This window comes from Chiloscyllium punctatum, chromosome 2 (genome assembly GCF_047496795.1).
Source record: "Chiloscyllium punctatum isolate Juve2018m chromosome 2, sChiPun1.3, whole genome shotgun sequence".
Lineage (NCBI taxonomy): Eukaryota > Metazoa > Chordata > Chondrichthyes > Orectolobiformes > Hemiscylliidae > Chiloscyllium > Chiloscyllium punctatum.
This window is the reverse complement of record NC_092740.1, coordinates 133,388,034-133,407,729: the sequence shown is the minus strand read 5'-3', so window position 1 is coordinate 133,407,729 and position 19,696 is coordinate 133,388,034. Positions and strand designations below refer to the sequence as shown.

The 19,696-nt window shown below is 38.8% G+C and overlaps 1 protein-coding gene across 2 annotated transcripts in view; it reads left to right on the top strand.

Annotated features, from left to right (window-relative positions):
• The window catches only part of LOC140490016 (stabilizer of axonemal microtubules 1-like), a 36,787-nt gene extending 18,966 nt beyond the window's left edge, over positions 1–17,821 (top strand). For both annotated transcript variants that reach the window (XM_072589068.1, XM_072589069.1), the window contains exons 2-4: positions 11,579–11,758; positions 13,490–13,692; positions 14,900–17,821. In XM_072589068.1, the coding sequence (XP_072445169.1) occupies positions 11,579–11,758; positions 13,490–13,692; positions 14,900–15,951 (1,435 nt within the window). In that variant the 3' untranslated portion in view covers positions 15,952–17,821. The remainder of the gene's footprint in view (positions 1–11,578; positions 11,759–13,489; positions 13,693–14,899) is intronic.
• Positions 17,822–19,696: the final 1,875 nt, after the last annotated feature.

Genomic DNA, 19,696 nt, shown 5'->3' with positions numbered 1-19,696 from the left:
GGCTCTGATTTAGAAACTGTTGGCATGTCAGAACAAACATTTCTTGTCAGAAGTTCAAAACAGTTCCATGGTAAATTTCCTGCTACTATGAAAACAAAACTACCCTTTATAAAAAGTTGTCATTCTACACGGTGTATTTTCTAGTCAAGAAGAAATTATTGGGGCATGTTTACAATGGAATTACTGAGAGGTGCATGGATCATACTGTTGTGCTAATCAGGAACTTTAACTTACCCTAATATTAAATAGGGAAATTATTATTTTAAGAGCGGAGAAGGAAGAATTTCTAAAGTGTGTTCAGCAGAACCTCCTTAATATGTTCTTGTTCTAGGAAGGCAGTATTACATTGTCTCATGCTGGGAAATGGAATAGGTCAAAAGGAGAGTACCACAGTTGAGGAGCGTCTTGAGAATACTGATCATAGTAGCAAAAAGTTTACATGAATTATGGAGAAGTGTGTGAAATAATGTGGTATAAAATTACCGGTACTTGGAGGATTAATTTCAGTAAATTGAGGGATTCGTCTTTTTGTAAATGAAGAGTTAATAAGTGGCATTAGAGATATTATGAGGCAATGGGTGACATTTTTAAGGAAGAGGTGTTTTTGATACTGACCAACACTTTATTCCATTCTCTCCAAGGGGGAATGGATGACAACAAAAGATCAATTTGTGGTTGACAAAGGAATTATTCATTGGAATGAAAAGCACTGTATCATATTACAAGGGTGAATGAGATTGAATACAGGAAGTGCAGAGAAGGGAAAATGGAAATAAGCCAGTGCATTCCCTTTTATTCTAGCTTCCAAATTCATGCTAAGGAGTTGAATAGGTATATTGACAGTAAAGGGATTGTCAGAGGAGAAGCTGGACTGATTAGAGACCAAAATGGAATACTTTACATTTGAGTTTACTAAGGAAGAGGAATTTATCCAATCTACAGTGTAAACATACAAATATATCAAATGGAGCAAATGAAGCCCACTCACTACCTTCAGCCTGTCTTACTATTGTTTTTTTGAATACCACATTCCCATTTACACTGGTAACCCTTAATTCCCCTGCCTAACAAGAATCAATCTGACTCTGCCTCCATTTTCTTTAGAGGCAAAGGGTGCCAGTGTCTTGCATCCCTCTGAGAGAAGAAAATTCCCCTCATCTGTCCTGAAAGGGCAACTCCTGATTTTATAAAGTGCCAACTATTTCTGGACTTGCTGACAGAAGGAAATGTCCATTCCATGCCTACCTGGTCTAAATTTTTTTTGAGATCTTATTGGCTTCAATCAAGTCACCTCTTACTGTTGTAAACTCCAATGGAAACAAGCCAAGCCCAAAAGCCGATCTACTTGTTCTAAGTATCAAGCTAGTAAATCTCCTTTGAATCACTTCCCAATGTATTTACACCATCTTAAATAAGGAGACCAATGTTGCACACAATATTTGGGATGTGACCTCACCAAAGTCTATAACTGAAGCATAACATCCTTTTTCTATTCAATTCCTCTTGCTATATAGACTAGCATTTTATTAGCTGCCTGAATACTTGCTCTACCTAGATATTAATTTTATAGTTCATGCACTATAAAACACAATTTTCCACACATTGGAATTCCACAGTAATTCTCCATTTAAATAATACTCTGCTTTTCAGTTACCAAAGTTAACAATTTTGTGCTTCCCACACTATATAATCCAAATGTGAGATTTTCACTCAACCTATCTGTGTCCAACTGCAACTTTTGTCTTTTGCAACATACTTTCATACTATGGCTTGTGAATTAATCTAATGTGCCTTTATTTTTCTCACCCCATTTGATGTGCCATCTTATCAAATGCCTTCTGGAAATTCAAGTATAGTCCATCTATGAGTTCCCCTTTATTCACACCATCTGTTACTACTTCAAAGAAGTCCAATATATTGGTCAAACACGATTTCCCTGTGATGATACCGTAATGACGACTCCTGATTATTTTGAGCTCAGAATGTGCAACTACTACCTCCTAAATACTCTCCAATCTGTCCCATTACAAATACTAATTTAATTGGCCTATTACTTTGTCTCCCTTCTTGAGTTGAGGTGTTATATTAGCTACATTTCACTCCTGAATCTAGGAAAAATAATACTAATGAATCCACAGCCTCATTGGCCACCTCTTTTAAAACCCTAGGATGAAGTTTGTATAGCCCAGGAGATTCGTCAGTTTGCTGTTCCATCAGTTAGCTTGGTACCACTTCACTTGTGATTGTAATTTTGCTAAGTTCCTCTCCCTCCCTTTCACCTCCTGATTTACAACAGTTACTAGACAAAACATTCTACCATTTAAAGTGAAAACAAGCAAAATGTCATCTGCTATTTTCTTTACTATTAACTCCCCATTCTCGCTCTCTAGAGGATGAAAATTCACTGGTTTTTGTTTTAAATAGCTGCAGAAACTCTTGCTATTTATCTTTTACATTATATGTGGCGACCCCTTATTCTCTCCCTAATTTCTTCCTCTGGATTAATCTTTTAGTCATTATTGGTCAAGCAACAGAGAATTGATGTTTATTTTTGCACAGTGTTATGATTTTATTTTTCGTTGCTCTGATGCATTTCCGAACTATTTAGTCACCACAGATAGTGGGTGCTCCTTTTAGAATCTTTCCATGCAATATACTTGCTATTGACTACCTTTAAAATTGTCCTAATGTCTGACTTTTTTTGAATACGTGACTTAATTTGCATTTTATGTTCATTGCATGTGCCTCAAGTAATAATCGAGATTATAACATTAAAATTTTGCTTTTCAACTTGGTTCCTAGTGCCAGCTCCTCTTTTCTCTGCAGAAACCTTTTTTTCTTCTCGAGTTCCACTGATGTTATTGGGTCAGTGCATGGATCATGACCACTGAATTTCTCCTCTTCCCACTGTAAGTTCTATTCCAGTGCAAAACCGATATCTTTAGCCCTGCTAGTGGGCAGGCATTCCAGATGTCTGGACTATCAGTCTTTGCTACAGAGATTGGTGTCAGTTCACCTTTTACTACTATACATCAATGCCACCATTACATTTCTTTTTGCTGCCCCCTTCTCACCCCCTACCCTTCCTGTGCCATGGCCAATTTGCTCTTCCACTCTGTAGTCTGTGCTCTTGTCCAACAGGCCTAAGAACTGCAGATCTGTGGAAAAATTGCAGAGAATGACAATCCTGGCCTCTAGGTCTCCTTCACTGCCTTACACTCAGCCACCTGTCTATAACTGCTGACCAATCAGAAAACCATGCCCTAAGGGCTATGACTGCCTTCTCATACAAAGAAACCAGATAACTCCCCCTTCCTTGATGTGTTGCAGTGTATGCAGTTCAACCTCCAGCTCCTAAACATGGAACCAAAGCTGGTCAAACTTTTAAGCATTTACTACAGATGTATTTGCACTGGATTACAGTGATATCCAGAGGCTCTCACAAGCTGCACCCTTGAATTACCATCTGTAATTAAGTTAATTATATCAATCACTTTTATTGCCTTTTGTTAACACATCTTACAAATTTATGGTAATGTAAAATTTTAAGAATAGAAAAGATCTCAACCAATTCCTTGTGAACCAATACTGCTTTCTCTGATACAGCAAGACCCAATTCCAATTAGCTTCAATGAATCTCACTCAGTTTCTTCATGCCACAGAGTCCTTTATACATCTGTTCCTCTTGGTGATGCTGACTGCCAGTCTCAAGGTCTTCCTCTTGCTAGCTCCTAATGGCACATTGAATGGAATAAAAATATCTAATGATAAGATAGCTGAAAGGCTGGCAGTCCTAAGTGCATAAATTGCCAGGTCCTGATGAAGAGATTCTCAAAGAGACTGAGAGGAGTTAGGATGGAAATTGTGGAGATAATGGCTATTATCTAATCCTCAAATGCAAGGATGGTGGCAGAAAACAGGCCATGGCAAATATTGTACACCTTCTTAAAAACAATTGTAAGGATGGCAGCCATGAGCCAGTTCAAGATCATGATTTTGGACATATTAGATGAGAAGAAAGAGTTCCCATCAGCAAAATGATTGAGAAGTAGAGAATATATAATTTAAGGAGAATGGCAAGGTAAAGTATCTGAAATGTTTAAGCAACAAGTGAAATTAACTGTTTCATGTTGCTACTATGAAACGTGATTTGCCACTAACAGGGTGCTGCTGTCAAACCAGAGATTGTGATAACTGTAGAAATGAATACCATGGTGTATGAACTTCAGTTCTAGTGTGGTGCTAGGAATGTAGGCCAAATGTCACAAAGACTGACGGGTCCCATCAAATGGTAACTCTCTCATTCTCTCTCTCTCATGCGCTCTCGCTCTCTCACTCTCTCACTCATATTAATGTATTTGGCCTGTTCTTCGCATACAGAAAGAACAGATACATATACTGCACTTGTTTCAATGAAAAAAAGTAACAGTCATTTTTTGGCTCACCTTTCAGAGCAACAAGTTGACCAATCACAGTCAACCTGCCTTGTTTAAAATGTAAGCAAAGCTTGGCAGTTAACTGTTAGCAGTCATTCAGTAGGACATTACCCACTCCAACAAATTACCCAATTTCCAACCAATCAGCACTTTTTTAAATAGAATAAATGTTGTTTTCTTCTTTTAAATGTTTTTTGCAAATTGTCTGAGAGCAAGATAAAAAGCTTTGAAAAGTTGCCTTTTCTTTCATTCCGTAATATTCCAGTTCCATTCTCCAAACAACATTAATTGTATTGTGTTTCTTTTGTTGCTATGGCTGCAGCTCTCAACATCAGAACATACTTCTGGATAATTTTGATTTCACATTTATCAACATAAAATGAAAAACATGTTGACACAGTATTAACCATGATTAGAAAAGAAAACAGACTCCACAACAATGCTGTATGTTTTGCCAAAGATGTGGCTGTCATAAGTGAAGTTAATATTTGCAATGCTTCACTTTATTTTTGTCTTAATTGTTGAATATAAATGCAATTCACTTGTCGGTTTGGTTTTGCCAGTAGTTCAGCTTAATTATAAACAATGTCAGTGCAAAAAATCTACTTGGAGCAATGATTCACCCACACTAGCTTTGTCATGTGGATTGATTGCCTGGAACATGGAGGGAACAGTTTCAATGACATTTGGATAATGCAGGAACTCAGAAATAGCCGCATACCTTGCAACCACCCATCATAAATGCAAAATTTTGTTTTGCTGATTTTAATAGGGAGAGAATTGGCATCACAGGGAAAGTCTTTTGAAACATGCCCAGTCCTAAAGTGAAGGAATGTAAGTTTAGGAGAAAAGGGAAAGTTTGAAGTTAGCAATGAGGAAATTTGAACAGGATGTGTGTTACACCATCATGAAAGGTGGTGATAGGGAGAAATTTCTTAACTACACTGACTAACAATGGTGCAGCCAACAAGTCACACTCCAATTGGACTTTGTACAATGAAGCCAGGACATAGAACATAGAACAATACAGCGCAGAACAGGCCCTTCAGACCTCGATGTTGCGCTGACCTGTGAACTATTCTCAGCTCGTCCCCTGACACTATCCCAAAATCATCCATGTGCTCACTCTTCATCTGTTCTACTTACTACTACTTTGACTCTCATGGAAGGAAAAACTAAATCATTTTCTTGCTATGGGCTTGGTACATCATTTGAAGAAAAATGGGTTATCTTCCCTTTTTAGTCAAAAACACTTCCAATTTCTCATCTATTCTTTTCTATTCTGAACCCTCAGCAGTGTTTATTTCTGGTTTCTTAGCTGTAGTTAAAATACAATTAATTCATGGCATTTTTTTCTTTTGCGTTACTTTTTTGGACTCATTCTTATGAACCCATCCAAGTCCGATAGGTTTGCCTTGCAACTTCCGGCATTCTTAATGAATGTGTCCCAGTTTGTACCAAAGAAAATACTTAGGCCTTTAGCTTTCATCTCTGTACTTTTGTTTTCTGATCTGAGGAGATCTTGGGATATTCCCAGCTTCTCGCTTCTTACCCTAATGACGACTTAGTTTTACACTTAAATTCCCATTAATTCCAAAAAGAAATTTTGGGAAAATTTTGATTTATGGATTAGCTCACAATCAGCTATTACTGTTGCCTGTCTACCATTTGCAACCTTTTGATTTTCAACATGGATTGTTCGTACAGATGGTAAGTTTTTAAAACATTTTTCAGAGAATGATCGAAGAACTTTATGCCTCCAACTTCTAATGCTAATTAGTAATGATTTTTATATGGGCAACTTTATGGATATTTGTATTTATATGTCCTGTACACAAAAAGCAGGACAAATCCAACTCAGCTAATCACCATTCCATCCAGGTACTCTTGATCATGAGTAAAGTGAGGGAAAGTGTCATCAATAGTGCTATCAAACAGTACCTGTCCAGTAATAACCAAATCCACTAATGCCAGTTCGGGTTTTGCCAGGGCCACGCAGCTCCTGATCTCATTACAACTTTTGTTCAAACCTGGATAAAATAACTGAATTCCAGAGGTGAGGAGAGAGTGACAGCCCTTGACATCAAGGTCTCATTCAACAGATTTGGCAACAAGGAGCTCTAGCAAAACTGGAATCCATGGGTACCAGGGACAAACTTCCCACCGGTTGGAGTCATCCCTGGTACAAAGGAAGATGATTTGTGGTTGTTGGAGGTTCATAATCTCAGGGTGGTGTCATAGGCACAGCCATGTTCAGCTGCTTCATCAATGGACTTCACTTCATACAGCCAGAAATGGGGATGTGCAATTATCAGTGAATGATGTCAGCACCATTTGCAATGACTCAGATTTGCGACATCAACCAGCCTTTTGCTGAAACATGGCAAGTAACATTTGCACTTCGCAAATGCCTAGCGATGACTATCTCCACTAGGAGACAATACAACCACTGCTCCTTGACATTCAATGGTGTTACCATCACTGAATTCCTCCACTTTTGCTGGTCAATATCCTAGAATCACATCCATAACAGCATTGTGGGTCAACCTACATCATATGGAGTGCGGTGGTTCAAGAAGGCAACTCACTGCCAACTTCTCGAGGGCAAATAGGGATGGGCAAAAAATACTGCCAGCCAGCACAGCTCTCTTCCTGTGACTGAACTTCTCTTTTTTTAAAAAAGCTGCAACTTTCAAATTCCCATCTGAAATGCGTCTGCGTCAGGGTTGGGGTTGGGGGTGGGGGGGTGGGGAGGGGAGGGGAGGGGGTAACTGAGCAGACAGTCCAAGTAATAAACATGAACTTTGGACTGGTTTAATTGAACTGGGTTTCTCCATTTTCTTTTCTCCATTCAAAGGACTGGATGAGGTGGTCTTTTTGCTTCCTTTAAAGACCTTCTATTCTTCCATTTCTTTATTTCTAGATTTGTTTTGGTGTTTTCAGTTTGCTGAAAACTCAAGGCAGTTGGCATATGAATCTCTCTCTGTCTCTCTCTGTCTCTCTCTCACTCAAAACAAAATCTGGAAGCATCTGTCACCTGTATTGTTAACACACTTTTTATGACCACCTGCCTCGAAGCCAGTCTGTGATATTGCCTTGCTGATGACCTCTGCTCTTTGCAACTGGTTCTTACTGCTGATTTGCACAAACCAATCTCTCACTGGGCAAATCTGTCTGCACACCATCTCTCCCACCCAATCCCTTGCCATTGTGTTGTAGGCAACAGTGTAAACACAACTCGATGAGGTACAGCAACTAACTTATTTAAAATGTGCAGTAACTCCTTCCACAGACCTTTTCTCTAAATCAGCCCATAATCCAAAATAATGAATAATAAAGAGTAGCTTTACACATCATCTGCAGTTAATTGCTGTGTCTACAGTTCTAATATGTTATAGTAAGGATAAAAAACAGATTTAAAATGCCCAGCACAATAGTGGTCTTCAGTGACTTGTATGTTTGTAATCTTATTACTAAGATGTGTATATTTCAGTTTGGTGGTTAATTTTAAGTTTTCATAAGCCACTTGATTCATTTGTTGACTTGACTCTGCCTGAAATAAATTACTTACTAGTTGCTTAGTATTGTGGAAACAATCTGTTCATAAGAGAACCTAGTTCTAGCCAAATGTTAAAAATAACTGTACATTTAGTAGTATCTCTCAATCATTGCCTTGTGGTTCCAAGAGCCACTCCAAATAATATATTAAAGGGACATTCTGACTTCAGGGCTACATTCCATGTTTATGATGCTTTTGAAGCAGAATATCCTGAATGTAAAAGCTTAAAACGGTGAATATAAGTGATGCCTCAGATATAAGTATGTGTGACATCTTATTTAAAAATAATTGGAATTGAGCTGCACATTCTTTATTAGTCTAATTTTATATACTTTTGGCGATGTGAGTTTGAGTCTACACACAGAGGTTCAGGAAACTATGACAATGCTGCCACTTTAAGAAGTTGTTTTGTCCTGTTTTTGTTTTGAAGAGAAGTTGTAATGCAGAGATGCTGACCTGGCTAGTTAAGACCAGTGTGTAAACTGCTTGGGAGGCCTTGGGTCTGTCTTGTAAATGGGCTGCATGAGTGTGGCCAGCTCTCTCTGACATTGGGAATTTTAAGTAACATCAGAAGCTACTGGGATCGCAAAAGAGTTGGAAGCTTCGGTGTCAGTCTCCTGGCTGCTGCTACTCTGAACTTTCTTGATGCTTTTTCCTTCTGAACTGGAGAACTGCATGTCAGAATCTGTATCTGAATTTTACTTTTTTTTGCCGAGGGGTGTGTTTATGGGATGTTACTGTATTGAACAGTTAATGAGTAACGGTTACTGCATCTATTATTTGGTTAAGTTTACCAATACAGTTGTTCTAAATTCCTCTTTTGTATTTTAACTACAGTGTTTAAATTTGTGTTTTGCTTAACTCTTGAGTATTTTGACCAGTTGCATTGTATCTGGGATAGACACTTTACATATGCCTGTAAAATAAGAAAAGGTTAGGGTCTAGGTTACCACTTTTAAAATATTTTGAGGGAGTCTGGTCAGGTCCATAACAAAACAATCACTGAAACTCAAGTCTGGTTGTGCCTGTTAGCAAATGTGAACTAAAACTAAGTTGTTTTTTTAAACGACCTGGAGCATGGGTACCACTGACTGGGCCAGCATTTTAATGCCCATTCCTAATGCCTTAAGAAAGTTGTGAACTGCCTTTCTGAATGGCTACAGCCAATGTGCTATAAGTAGACCCACAATGTCATTAGGCAGGGAAGTCCAGGATTCTAACTCAATGACACTGAAGAAACAGTGTTATTTTCTGTTAGAACCCATGCTGATTTTTTCATTTTTATAAAAATTACTTTATCAATTTTGCGTTGGAACTGAAGCTGATTTTTGGACTTTGAAATAGCTGTGATAACTGGAAAGGACCAGATCAAACAAGATTTTGTTTGTTTGTAAGGCCAGACCTGGAGGTTAATTATAAACTGAATCTTGATTAAAAGGAGTCCAACAGAAACCAAGAAGAGCATTGTGTTTAAACAGAAAACAGATGTTGGTTATTAACAATGTTAGTGTCTGGGAATTGGTTCCAGCAAGTCAGGATGGTATCTTATATTCAAGCAGATGATAGATATTAAATGATAATTGAGGCTTGGGAAAAGACAGTTGTTCTGTGTCAAGCCAGAGTTGAATGGAGAGTTTTTGAAGCTGTTTTTCTGGGAGGTGAGCTTGGCTGCTGATAAGACAGCATGAAGATTTGAAATCTCCCTGACTGGTTTTTGGAAGTCCAGGGAGTAGAAACCTGTGTTCGAAGTACTACTGCCTTTTATCTGCATAGAAGAAGTGACCCTAATCGGTTCCAGAAAAGTAACCCCAAGGAGTCCACCTCTCTGCCTGTGAAAAAAACATATTGTCAAAGCTACTTAAGCAATCGGGCCAGTTTTGTTATCATCTTTTTATTCCTTCAATGTTTGTCTGCCTGAGGGCTGAAATCAAGGGTTTCAGGTTTTAAACCATAGACATTAATTAATTAATTTAACTTTTCTCTGCTAAAGGTATTGTCTATTTAATAAATCATTAAGTACTTTGTTTAAAATGCAAAACTAGTGTCTGGAAATTAATTACTCACCAAAGTCTGAGATTGGTTATTCAAAGGTCTGGTGGGGAACCATTGGAGTAAGTATCAGGAGTTTTGATGGTTTAATTTCACTGTGTTGTGAAATAGAGAGGTAGAAAGGCTGATTTTGTTTGGTTTTCTGTCTCCATGTCATAACATTTCCAAGTCAAGATAGTAAATACTTCCAGGTAGTGGTGTCCCCATGTATCTGCTGCCCTTTGATCTTGCAAGTGGTAGTCATCATGGGTTTGGAAGGTAACATTATCAAGTGGTTTACTCAAACTATGGAGACCAAAATGAATTATTTTGAAATATCCTGTTTCAACATCCAAAACAAAATCAAAGCCAGTGGTGCAGGAGAACAACAATCGTTCAATTTGAAGTATCAGAAATATCTAATTCAATCAAGTTTTCCGATCCATTTGGTGCTAAACTGCTTCTATAAGTGGCATTACAAAGGAAATTTAAATTAGGAGAAAGGAGCTTCAACCTTAACTTTGACTGGTCAAATGAAACCATGAAATAGTCAAATCCCTCCTCCAGAATTGGGCATTACTTCCTCAATGAAGTCAAGCAGGGGTATTGACCTTACCTATATATGCATCATGACCTTTTTCCCTGGAATAACTGCTTGTGATGAGTGACCCACCTGCTGACTTTATTTCCCTCTGGGCCTGAAGGAAAGCTGCTGGATATGATTTGGATTTTTGTTCAGGCTGAACAGCCCTAACCAGGACCTATCCAAATGAAGAATTAGGCTCAAACACACATGTTGACACTGATGCACAATACATTGAACTAGTAAATATTGTTAACCAGTGGCAGAGGGGGTTTCAGTTAACTAGTGCTGATATTTCTGTGCAGCTCTTTCATTCTGTATCTCCCTGCTGCCTGTAAATGTCTCTGTGAAAATAAATGCTTCAGTAATTAGTGATATAAATTTAATAAAACCTCATTTATTCTAGGAAGGTCTGCAGGTATTTAAGTCTCTTGTTCATTAAAATAGACACCATTGCACAGTGTTTTATGGTACATAATTTTGGTGATGTGTCTTACTTCTATGTTAGTATACCTTAAGAGACATGCTTGTATCACAAAATGTCAACTGAGAGTGTAAAATGTCTCAGACTCCATCTCAATTTAGGCCAATTAAAGCATGATATGCCGATGGAAGCATATCTGTGTAACTGAGCAGTTTAAATGTTAGCCCCCAGCATGGATGTGTCTGTGCCAGTTTATATATATTAGTGACCTACAACAAACTGATGGATCTGTCAATAATATTAGTCACGTGCTAGTTTCTTTGGTTGTGACAATAACTTAAGCATTGTCACATTGGACGAAGGTACTGTTCAGAGGCAAAATGTATATCAGTAGACTCTGATTTCCAAGTATTTCCATTTTCAAAGTCTGTTATTTATAAACAACACTAATAGCTAACTAATTCGAGTTTAATTTTAGAAAAGAGACAAATGCCTCTGGTTTAAAGATTTTTGGGAGTGATCATGTCTTAAATATTTTTTCTGAATAGGCGCCATCGGTGTCCACATCTTCCCACTGTAATCTATGAAAAGATTAATAAACCATGCTTGATTACTGAGTATGTGGAAAAATATACTTCATATGGATATATTCGGCCCAGAGAATCCTACAAACCACGAGAGGAATATCAGCGGCATGAAGGCAAGATGCAAAGCATGACTACATTCAGGTATTTGTTTAATCCAAGTCTGCTCAAGATGGAAAATGTAGTTGTTCTAATTTTAATGCACTATTTCTCCCTGCCAATAGATAGGATATGGGAGGGAGTAAGTAAATTTACAAATTTAATAATGTTAGTGCCAGTTGGATTGTCTTTCAAGTTCTTGATGTAAAAGTGGGAGTTCAAGCGTTGATATTTACAACAATGATGCTAAACCAAACTGGAAAGAAAGTCTTGATAATATATTCACATTAGATTAACAGCAACATATTCTGTGGAAAGAGTTTTATTTAAAAGGGTTGCTAATCTTATTATTTCATGTAATGTGTGAAATGGGCAGATGCAATTGTATACATGTGATACCTCCTGACAGGAAGATTAAAAAGGACCAGGAAATGAATGATACAATTTTAAAGGAGGTTCAGTAACTCAGTTGAATACATAAGAGCAGGTCAGAGACTAGGAATCTTGCAGTGAGTAACTCATTTCCTGATTTCCCCAAAGCCTGTCCACCATCTAAAAGGCACAGGACTGTGGATGGAAAGTCAAGAGTGTGATGTAGTGCTCTCTATTTGCCTGAATGAGTGTAGTTCCAATAACACTCAAACATTGACACCTTCCAGCTCAAAACAGGACTTGCACCCTATCCACTTCTTCATCACAGTGTGTACTGACTACAAGATGCACTGCTGAAATTCACCAATGCAATATTCCTCCTTTTTAAACAGCAGCTTCCAAACCCACAACCACTACCATTTGGAAGGACAGAGGTAGCAGAGACATAGGAACACAACCACCTGAGAGACACACCATCCACCCCCACCCCAACTCCTCAACCAAAGCTATTCACCAGCCTTACTTGGAAATATATTGTCATTTTTTTCAGTGTCACTGGGTCAAAATCCTGGAACTCTCTCCCTAATAGCACTATGAGTCTGTTTACACACAATGGACTGCAGTGGTTCAAGATGGGCTATAAATCTAACCACTGCCCCTAATTTTAATGGCTTTCACTGTTACCGAATTCCCTATTATCAACAGCCTGAGAGTTACCATTGGCCAGAAACTCACTGGACTCACCACAAGCACAATGGCTACAAAAGCAAGTAAGAGGCTGAGAATTCTGTATCAAGCAATTTGCCTCCAGACTCTTAAAAGCCTGTCCACCATCCATAATGTGCAAATCAGAATTGTGATGGCATACTCCCCACTCACCACTCAAACACTCAAGAAGCTTGTCACTGTCCAGGACAAAGCAGTAACCACATCCACCCCTTCCGCTGATGCTCAGCAGCAGTGTGTACTATCTACAAAATGCACTACAGAAATTCACCATGGCTACTTGTATCTAGAAGGACAAGGGCAGCAGATAAATAGGAAGTCCACCAGCAGCAGGTTCCCCAGCAAGCCGTTCTGACTTGGAAATATATCACTGTTCCTTCACCGATACTGGGTCAAAAGCTTGGAATTCCCTCCCCAACGGCATTGTGGGTCAACAAGCAGCAGTTCAAGAAGGCAGCTCACCACTGCCTTCTCAAGGGCAACTAGGGATGGGTAATAAATGCTGGCCAGCCAGCAATGCCCATGAGTGAATAAAAGAAATAATGAGCCTGTTTGATGGGTATTTATCAGAAATAAAGTGAAATTGTTTTTCCTCTTCTGTAGTCTGTCAATAAACTACAGGAAGTCAAGGTGTGTCTTATTTCAGTAATGTTTGTGTATCTTCTCTGCCATCAATAGGGCAGATTATACTCCACACGATAATCAGCCTAGACCATGCAGGCTGAGCGAGGAATTCAAACATTCCCATGGAGTTATGAATCTGAACACCACGTACAAACGAGATTTTAACATACACCCAATCCAACCAGTAGCTCCAGCACGACCGTTAGAACAAATAAACAACTCTACAGCAAAGATGGAAACAATCCCTACGTACAAAGGTATATCACGACTTTTATCTTTTGCATTTAGTAAAGATTTGAAACAGCAGCTTGGAAGTATACAGTACCTTTTGCTAAAGTGATTAGAAGTTCTTCTGGGAATGTGATCACACCCAATTTGACACTGGCCCTATGCAAACATGTTACTGCGAATGAACAAGGGTGAGGGAGATGAAGGCCTCCGCTTGTGAGTTTGTCTAACAGGTTTGAGATTCTTGCTCAATGTGTCATTGAAGGTGGGGGCTGTAGAGAGGATGAGCAAATTGACCATAGCACCATGCTACAGTGAGCCATTCAAGTGGCGGGGAGGGGGTGGTGGGGTGGAAGAAGAGAGAAGTGTAATTGCAGGTGGAGATTGTATTCCCCTGACTATACTAGCTGTTCTCTGGAGCTAGGATTGAGAATCCCAAAGCCTGTGTTGCCTGCCTCATGCCCAGGTTCAGGATATCTCATCTGGGCTGCAGAGGAACTTGAATTGGGAGTGGAAAGATCCAGTTGTTGTGGTCCATGCAGAGAGAAGACTGGGGGTGGGGGGGAGGAGGAGGAGGAGGGGAAGAGAAGGAAGGTGGAATGGGAGAGGAAGTGGAACAAGTGAGAAATGGGGAAGAAGGAGAGGAATGAAGGGAATGGAAGGAAAGGTGGTGGAAGAAGAGAGGATGGGGGGAGGGGGCAGGTATGAAGATGGTGGGGGAGGAAGGGGTTAGAGGAGGTGGGGAAGAAAAGCAAGGGGAAGAGGAGGAATGTAGGAATGGGGGGGAAGAATGAGGGTGTAATGAAAGAAGAGGGAGGGATGGATGAGTGGACTTGCAGGAAGGGAAGGAAGAGGGGGTGAAGGTGGCAGTGGGTCTCTGGGTTAATGCACTGGCGTTTCAGGTCTAATACTTTCTCAGGAGCAGCATCAGACTTTAGACTGGTGTAATTTTAAAAGGAAGCACTTCCTTGGGCGACTAGTGTGGGCAATACCTCACTCCAGTGCTGTCCATGTCCCAAACTCCTCCAGTTCAAAACAAAAGCCCTGCTGTGGATAAAATGGTTATCACCTACTTTCTGTAATTGGATGAAAGCAAGGGAGCGAGATGTTCCTGTTCCTATTTAATCTGAATCTGGTTTGAACTTCCAAAATGTACCCGAAGCCTTGAAATTGATGTCTGGTTGCAGGATTATCCTCTTTCTTTAATAAAATATTAATAATTCTCTTCTTTTTTAGATCACTTCAAACAGTGGGAACTTCCTAAAAGAGAAACATCTAAACCAGAATATACATTCAAAGTACCGTCAGTCAAGTTTGCAAATAAAACCACATCTCACGATGACTATTCTTTTAAAGTGCCCATTCCCAAAGAGAGTGTTCGGCCTCCAAATTCTGCCAGGGTGTCAAATGTGCCCTTTGATGACATGACCAACTATCGGCAGCATTTTGTACCGTATACGTATGAGCCCCGGAAAAGGCATGAACACGAGCAATACAAACGAAATGATGAACCCTTTGATGATCTTACTACCCACAGAAGAGACTTCAAGGGGCAAACAGGAGAGCTTACGGTACCTATTCGACCTTCATGCATCAAACCTGACTCTGATCCGCAGTTTTGTGATTTGACTGAGTTTCGTGACAAGTACCAAACTTGGGCAGTAGATCGACCAGCAATGCACAAGGCTGTGGAATATGTGCCTCCTGGAGGCACAATTAATCTGAGCACCACTACTCACACAGACTACGTTGAACATAAAGTCCAACCTCTTGTTCCAGCCCGGCCTCTGCCCCAGAGGAGCAGGTTAAACATTTCATTTGAAGGGCAGTCCACCATGAAGGCAGACTACAAACCTTGGGATTCTGTACGGGAGCCTATGATCAAGCCACGTCAAGAACTACAGAAAGCCACTGGCCAACTCGATGATATGACAACATTCAGGGCTCATTATGTACCTCACCCAATTAACCTGGTACATTCCTTCAAACCCCGAAACTCCTACAATCCCAACATAGTGCCACTGGATAATGGAACCACCTATCAATTTAGTTTCACACCAAAACCAGTTCAGCTCTGTCCTGCGTCATTCGCAGTACCCCCTGGTTATGAGTATGTGGAAACTGACCCTCAAGGTCATAAACTGTATTGCCCAGTGTCTGAAAAGGAGAATGTCCAGCCCAAATCACTAAACACCTCCACAGAATTGGTTCCAAATATTCATGGACATGAAAAACCTGCAAACGATTTGAAAACAGGTTTCCCAACGAATGGAATAGCTGCAGCCTGAAGAAAGCAAATATGGCCCCAACAACCCAAAAATGATAGTCACTTTCTGGTGTTCGTTATCATGAATTACACATATGCATCCTTTCTGCTTTACTTAGTGGAACTGATAAATAGGAAGAATGTTTTTTATGTTGATGGTTTCATTCCTGTACAAGTCTCAGCTAGTCTGCAATTCCTAAAGTTGGGAGACAAGTGGACTTTCCTTGCAATTAAACACAGCAAAACTCTGGGCCTAGCAAAAACTCCTAATCTGCATTTCCTTCCAGCTCCCTGTTTGAGAATGGAGTTTTTGACCTCCTCTCCACAACTTGACTGGAATGTTCTATAATCAATGCAGTAAAATGAATTTTAAAATCAACTGCTTCCACTGACAATGCTGTAAACTTTATTCAGGCAATTCATGTTGAACATTTGTTCTGAAATTACAAAATGCAGTTCTATACCTTTTTTGCGGTGTTCCATCTGATTGCAATGTACGTTGTAAAGGCAGAGGATCGTGGAATTATTTAAAGTTGTTGGATGTGGTCACCTAGGGGATGGGGGTTTTCCTAAGAGAATGAACAGTGCTGACACTAATCTTATCCAAGTCAATTTTGTGATCTTTACCAGTGTAAGATTGAGATGTCTAGTTTATTCAAAAAAAAACATTCTGTGAAGGTGCAAAACATCTGTAACTGTATACTAATGTCCTTGAAATGTTAACATTCCACTACAGATAATCGGAGTGATAGGTCTGGAAGAGGAAGACTAGATCCATACATGTGCTGAGTGCAAGTTCTGAAAACTAAGGGAATTTGGTCAGCAAAGAAATTAACATCATATTATCACTTCAGGAATTATTTTTACTGAAGCAGATATAATCCTCCTGCTCAACCTGAATTTAAGAACCAGAAAGATCAATATTTTTATATTTGGATCTTGTACTTTTTGAATATTGATAATTGATTTTAATATTTTGTAAAACTTGTCCATCTATTGCTGTCACAAAAAAATTATAATTTTACATATGTCTCAACCCAAGTAACCAGTGGAGTTGATCAGTTGCTTAAAGCACCAATTGATTAGTTCCTTAACTACATTGTTATAAAGGCTGACATTAAAAAAAACACTTACTTCAATCATCTTCTTTTAAAAGTGTAGATAAAGTTGCTATATTAAGACTAAAGTTTTTATGTTACACAACACTAAGTGAACCATAGCTAACACATCCCTAGCGATTTGATTTACTCCATGTCCATCATATACAGATATGAACTGACTGATTATGACATTCAGAAGAAGGTTATAAAAGCTTCTATTAAGCATGATGTTTTAAAACCTTTTAACTCATTTGCATTCAGTGTAGCCCACTTTCTATACATTTGTAATAGATATTGTAGCTCCAATACCTGTAGTTATGCAGAACCTTAAGTGTAAGCTGTTTTGCTACACAAAATGTGTCCCCCATAATATTCTCAGGAATGTTTCTAAGTTTCCTATTATTGTTCATATTAAGACTAAACTTCTTTTAATGTGTATATTTTGTTGAATTTGTATTGTCTTTTTACAAATGGGTTGTTCTGCAATGTGACTCCCCCAGCATTTTTAAAAATTTAGCCTGAATTTTTAAGTGCATGATTGCATTGTCCTTTGTATTGTCTAGACCCTGAATTTGCTTTAGTTAATGGAGTTCAGTTTGTAGATGTGCTTGAGCAAAATAACAGAATTTTAAAAATATATGCAGTGCTGCTACCACAATGTTTAACTTGGTTGTGAAGTCTGCTGTATCGGTGTTGTGAAATTTTAATACCATTCAATTTGTACATTTTTGGGTAGCTCTTGATAATTCTGTCAATCACATTCAAATAAATGCCAGGAGCGAGATTTTCTTACACAGCTGTCCCTCTACGAATGCACACTGGTCAATCTGACAAAATTCATCAGTAAAGTCCTGATTTATGATCTATCCTATCAATGCTAATTCATCTTTTCCTTTACACTGTATTGGCTAATCAGGTATCACAGTAATTCCTTTTAGAATTTTATACTGTTTTTCTAATTCACAATACACCATTACTTGATGCCTGGTATTTCTAGTCAAAGCAAACTTAATTAGGTATACAAATAAAGAGTAAAGGATTTTTTCCATCAAAAGTTCAGGGAGCTGTTTATAAAAAAAAATTATATTAATCCCCCTCCATCTTGCATCTTGGCCCTAATCCACATGGTCTGTTTAGATTTCATAGAATAATAGAAAAGAATCTGAAATATCAATCCAAATTTTCTGATCAGCATTATTGCAATCCACGCTGATCACTCAGAAACCAATGTGCTTACCTGAATACTTCTAAAAAGATGTTAACTTCTGATGTATCATCCAGAAGCGCACACTCAGCACAATGATCCATGCTGAGACCTACAAAGATGATCAGCCTAAAAGATAACTTATTATTTGGCAGGTAGTACCATTAAAGAAGTTTACAGATCAGTCTTTTACTGTAATTGAATGCATGAGTGGGTGCATATAGATTGAGGTTGATTTAGAAAGTGAGGTTAAGGGGATTACAGTGGGTTACAAGTTGGAGAGGTATGTAAGTTGCTGGGACATAGTAAATTAGGAGTAGGAGAGTAAGTGGATAGTTAAGTAGGGAAATTGATTAGGTTAGTTGTAGAAGGTAGTTACATTGGGGAGAAAGTTGGCTGATCAGGTCTCTCCACGCTTCAGGCTCACTGCCTTTATTCCTGATGAAGGGCTTTTGCCTGAAACGTTGATTTTGCTGCTCGTTGGATGCTGCCTGAACTGCTGTGCTCTTCCAGCACCACTAATCCAGTATTTGGTTTTCAGCATCTGCAGTCATTGTTTTTACCAAATCAGAAGGTGGTTGGGGCCACGAGTGTAGGGTGGTCAGCTGTATTGTTACCGAGGTGTTAGACTGTTTTAATCGGTGTAACATTTCTCAATTGATATTCGCGCCTCAGAAATGGGTACTTTCTGGGCAACTCTCAAATCTATTTGCATGTTAAGACTTTTTGCAGAAAGATGCAAATTCAATTGCACATCTGTCTGCCATGATCCAGAAATGTTAAACCATTAAACTTTTTCTGTAGGCATTTGGCCCCATCTTCTGACCTGTTTCCATTTATTATTAAACATTACCCATCTTCTCAATTAGTGGAAGACAAAAGTTTACCATCTGGTTTAGTAGGTAGAAATGTAATTAGAAAACCCATTTGCAAAACAAACTTTACACAGGACTAATGCCACATACCTTTAAACACTCTGTTAGATTAAAGTAATGTGAAGCCTGCATTTTCTTCTGTAAAATTTTTTTAACCTTTTTTGAACATTGAAATCACTAAAAGCTTTAAATAACAATGCATCAATGACAAATTGATTTCATTTTTCTTGGACCAAAATATTTCTTTGCCAATAATTCAATATTTTCCTCCTTCGTATGGCCACAAAAGAAATTTTAAGAATTTGTATTTTTGATGCTATTTTTCCCTGAAGACATCATTTCCTTTCTCCCTTTACCAATTTCTACTTCCATTTTTTTCTTCATTTATTCCCCCTTTTCACAGGACATACAACAAAATGTAATGACTATTTCCAAGTGTGAAAGAGCTTTTTCAATAAAAGTCTTTGGCGTGTCCCTGCCTAATACAAGTCTCCTATATCCACCCGGCCCCACCCCCCACCCCAAAGACTTACATCGTGAAGTCTAATGCAAACTTTTGTCCCATCCATTCCCAATGCAACTACTACC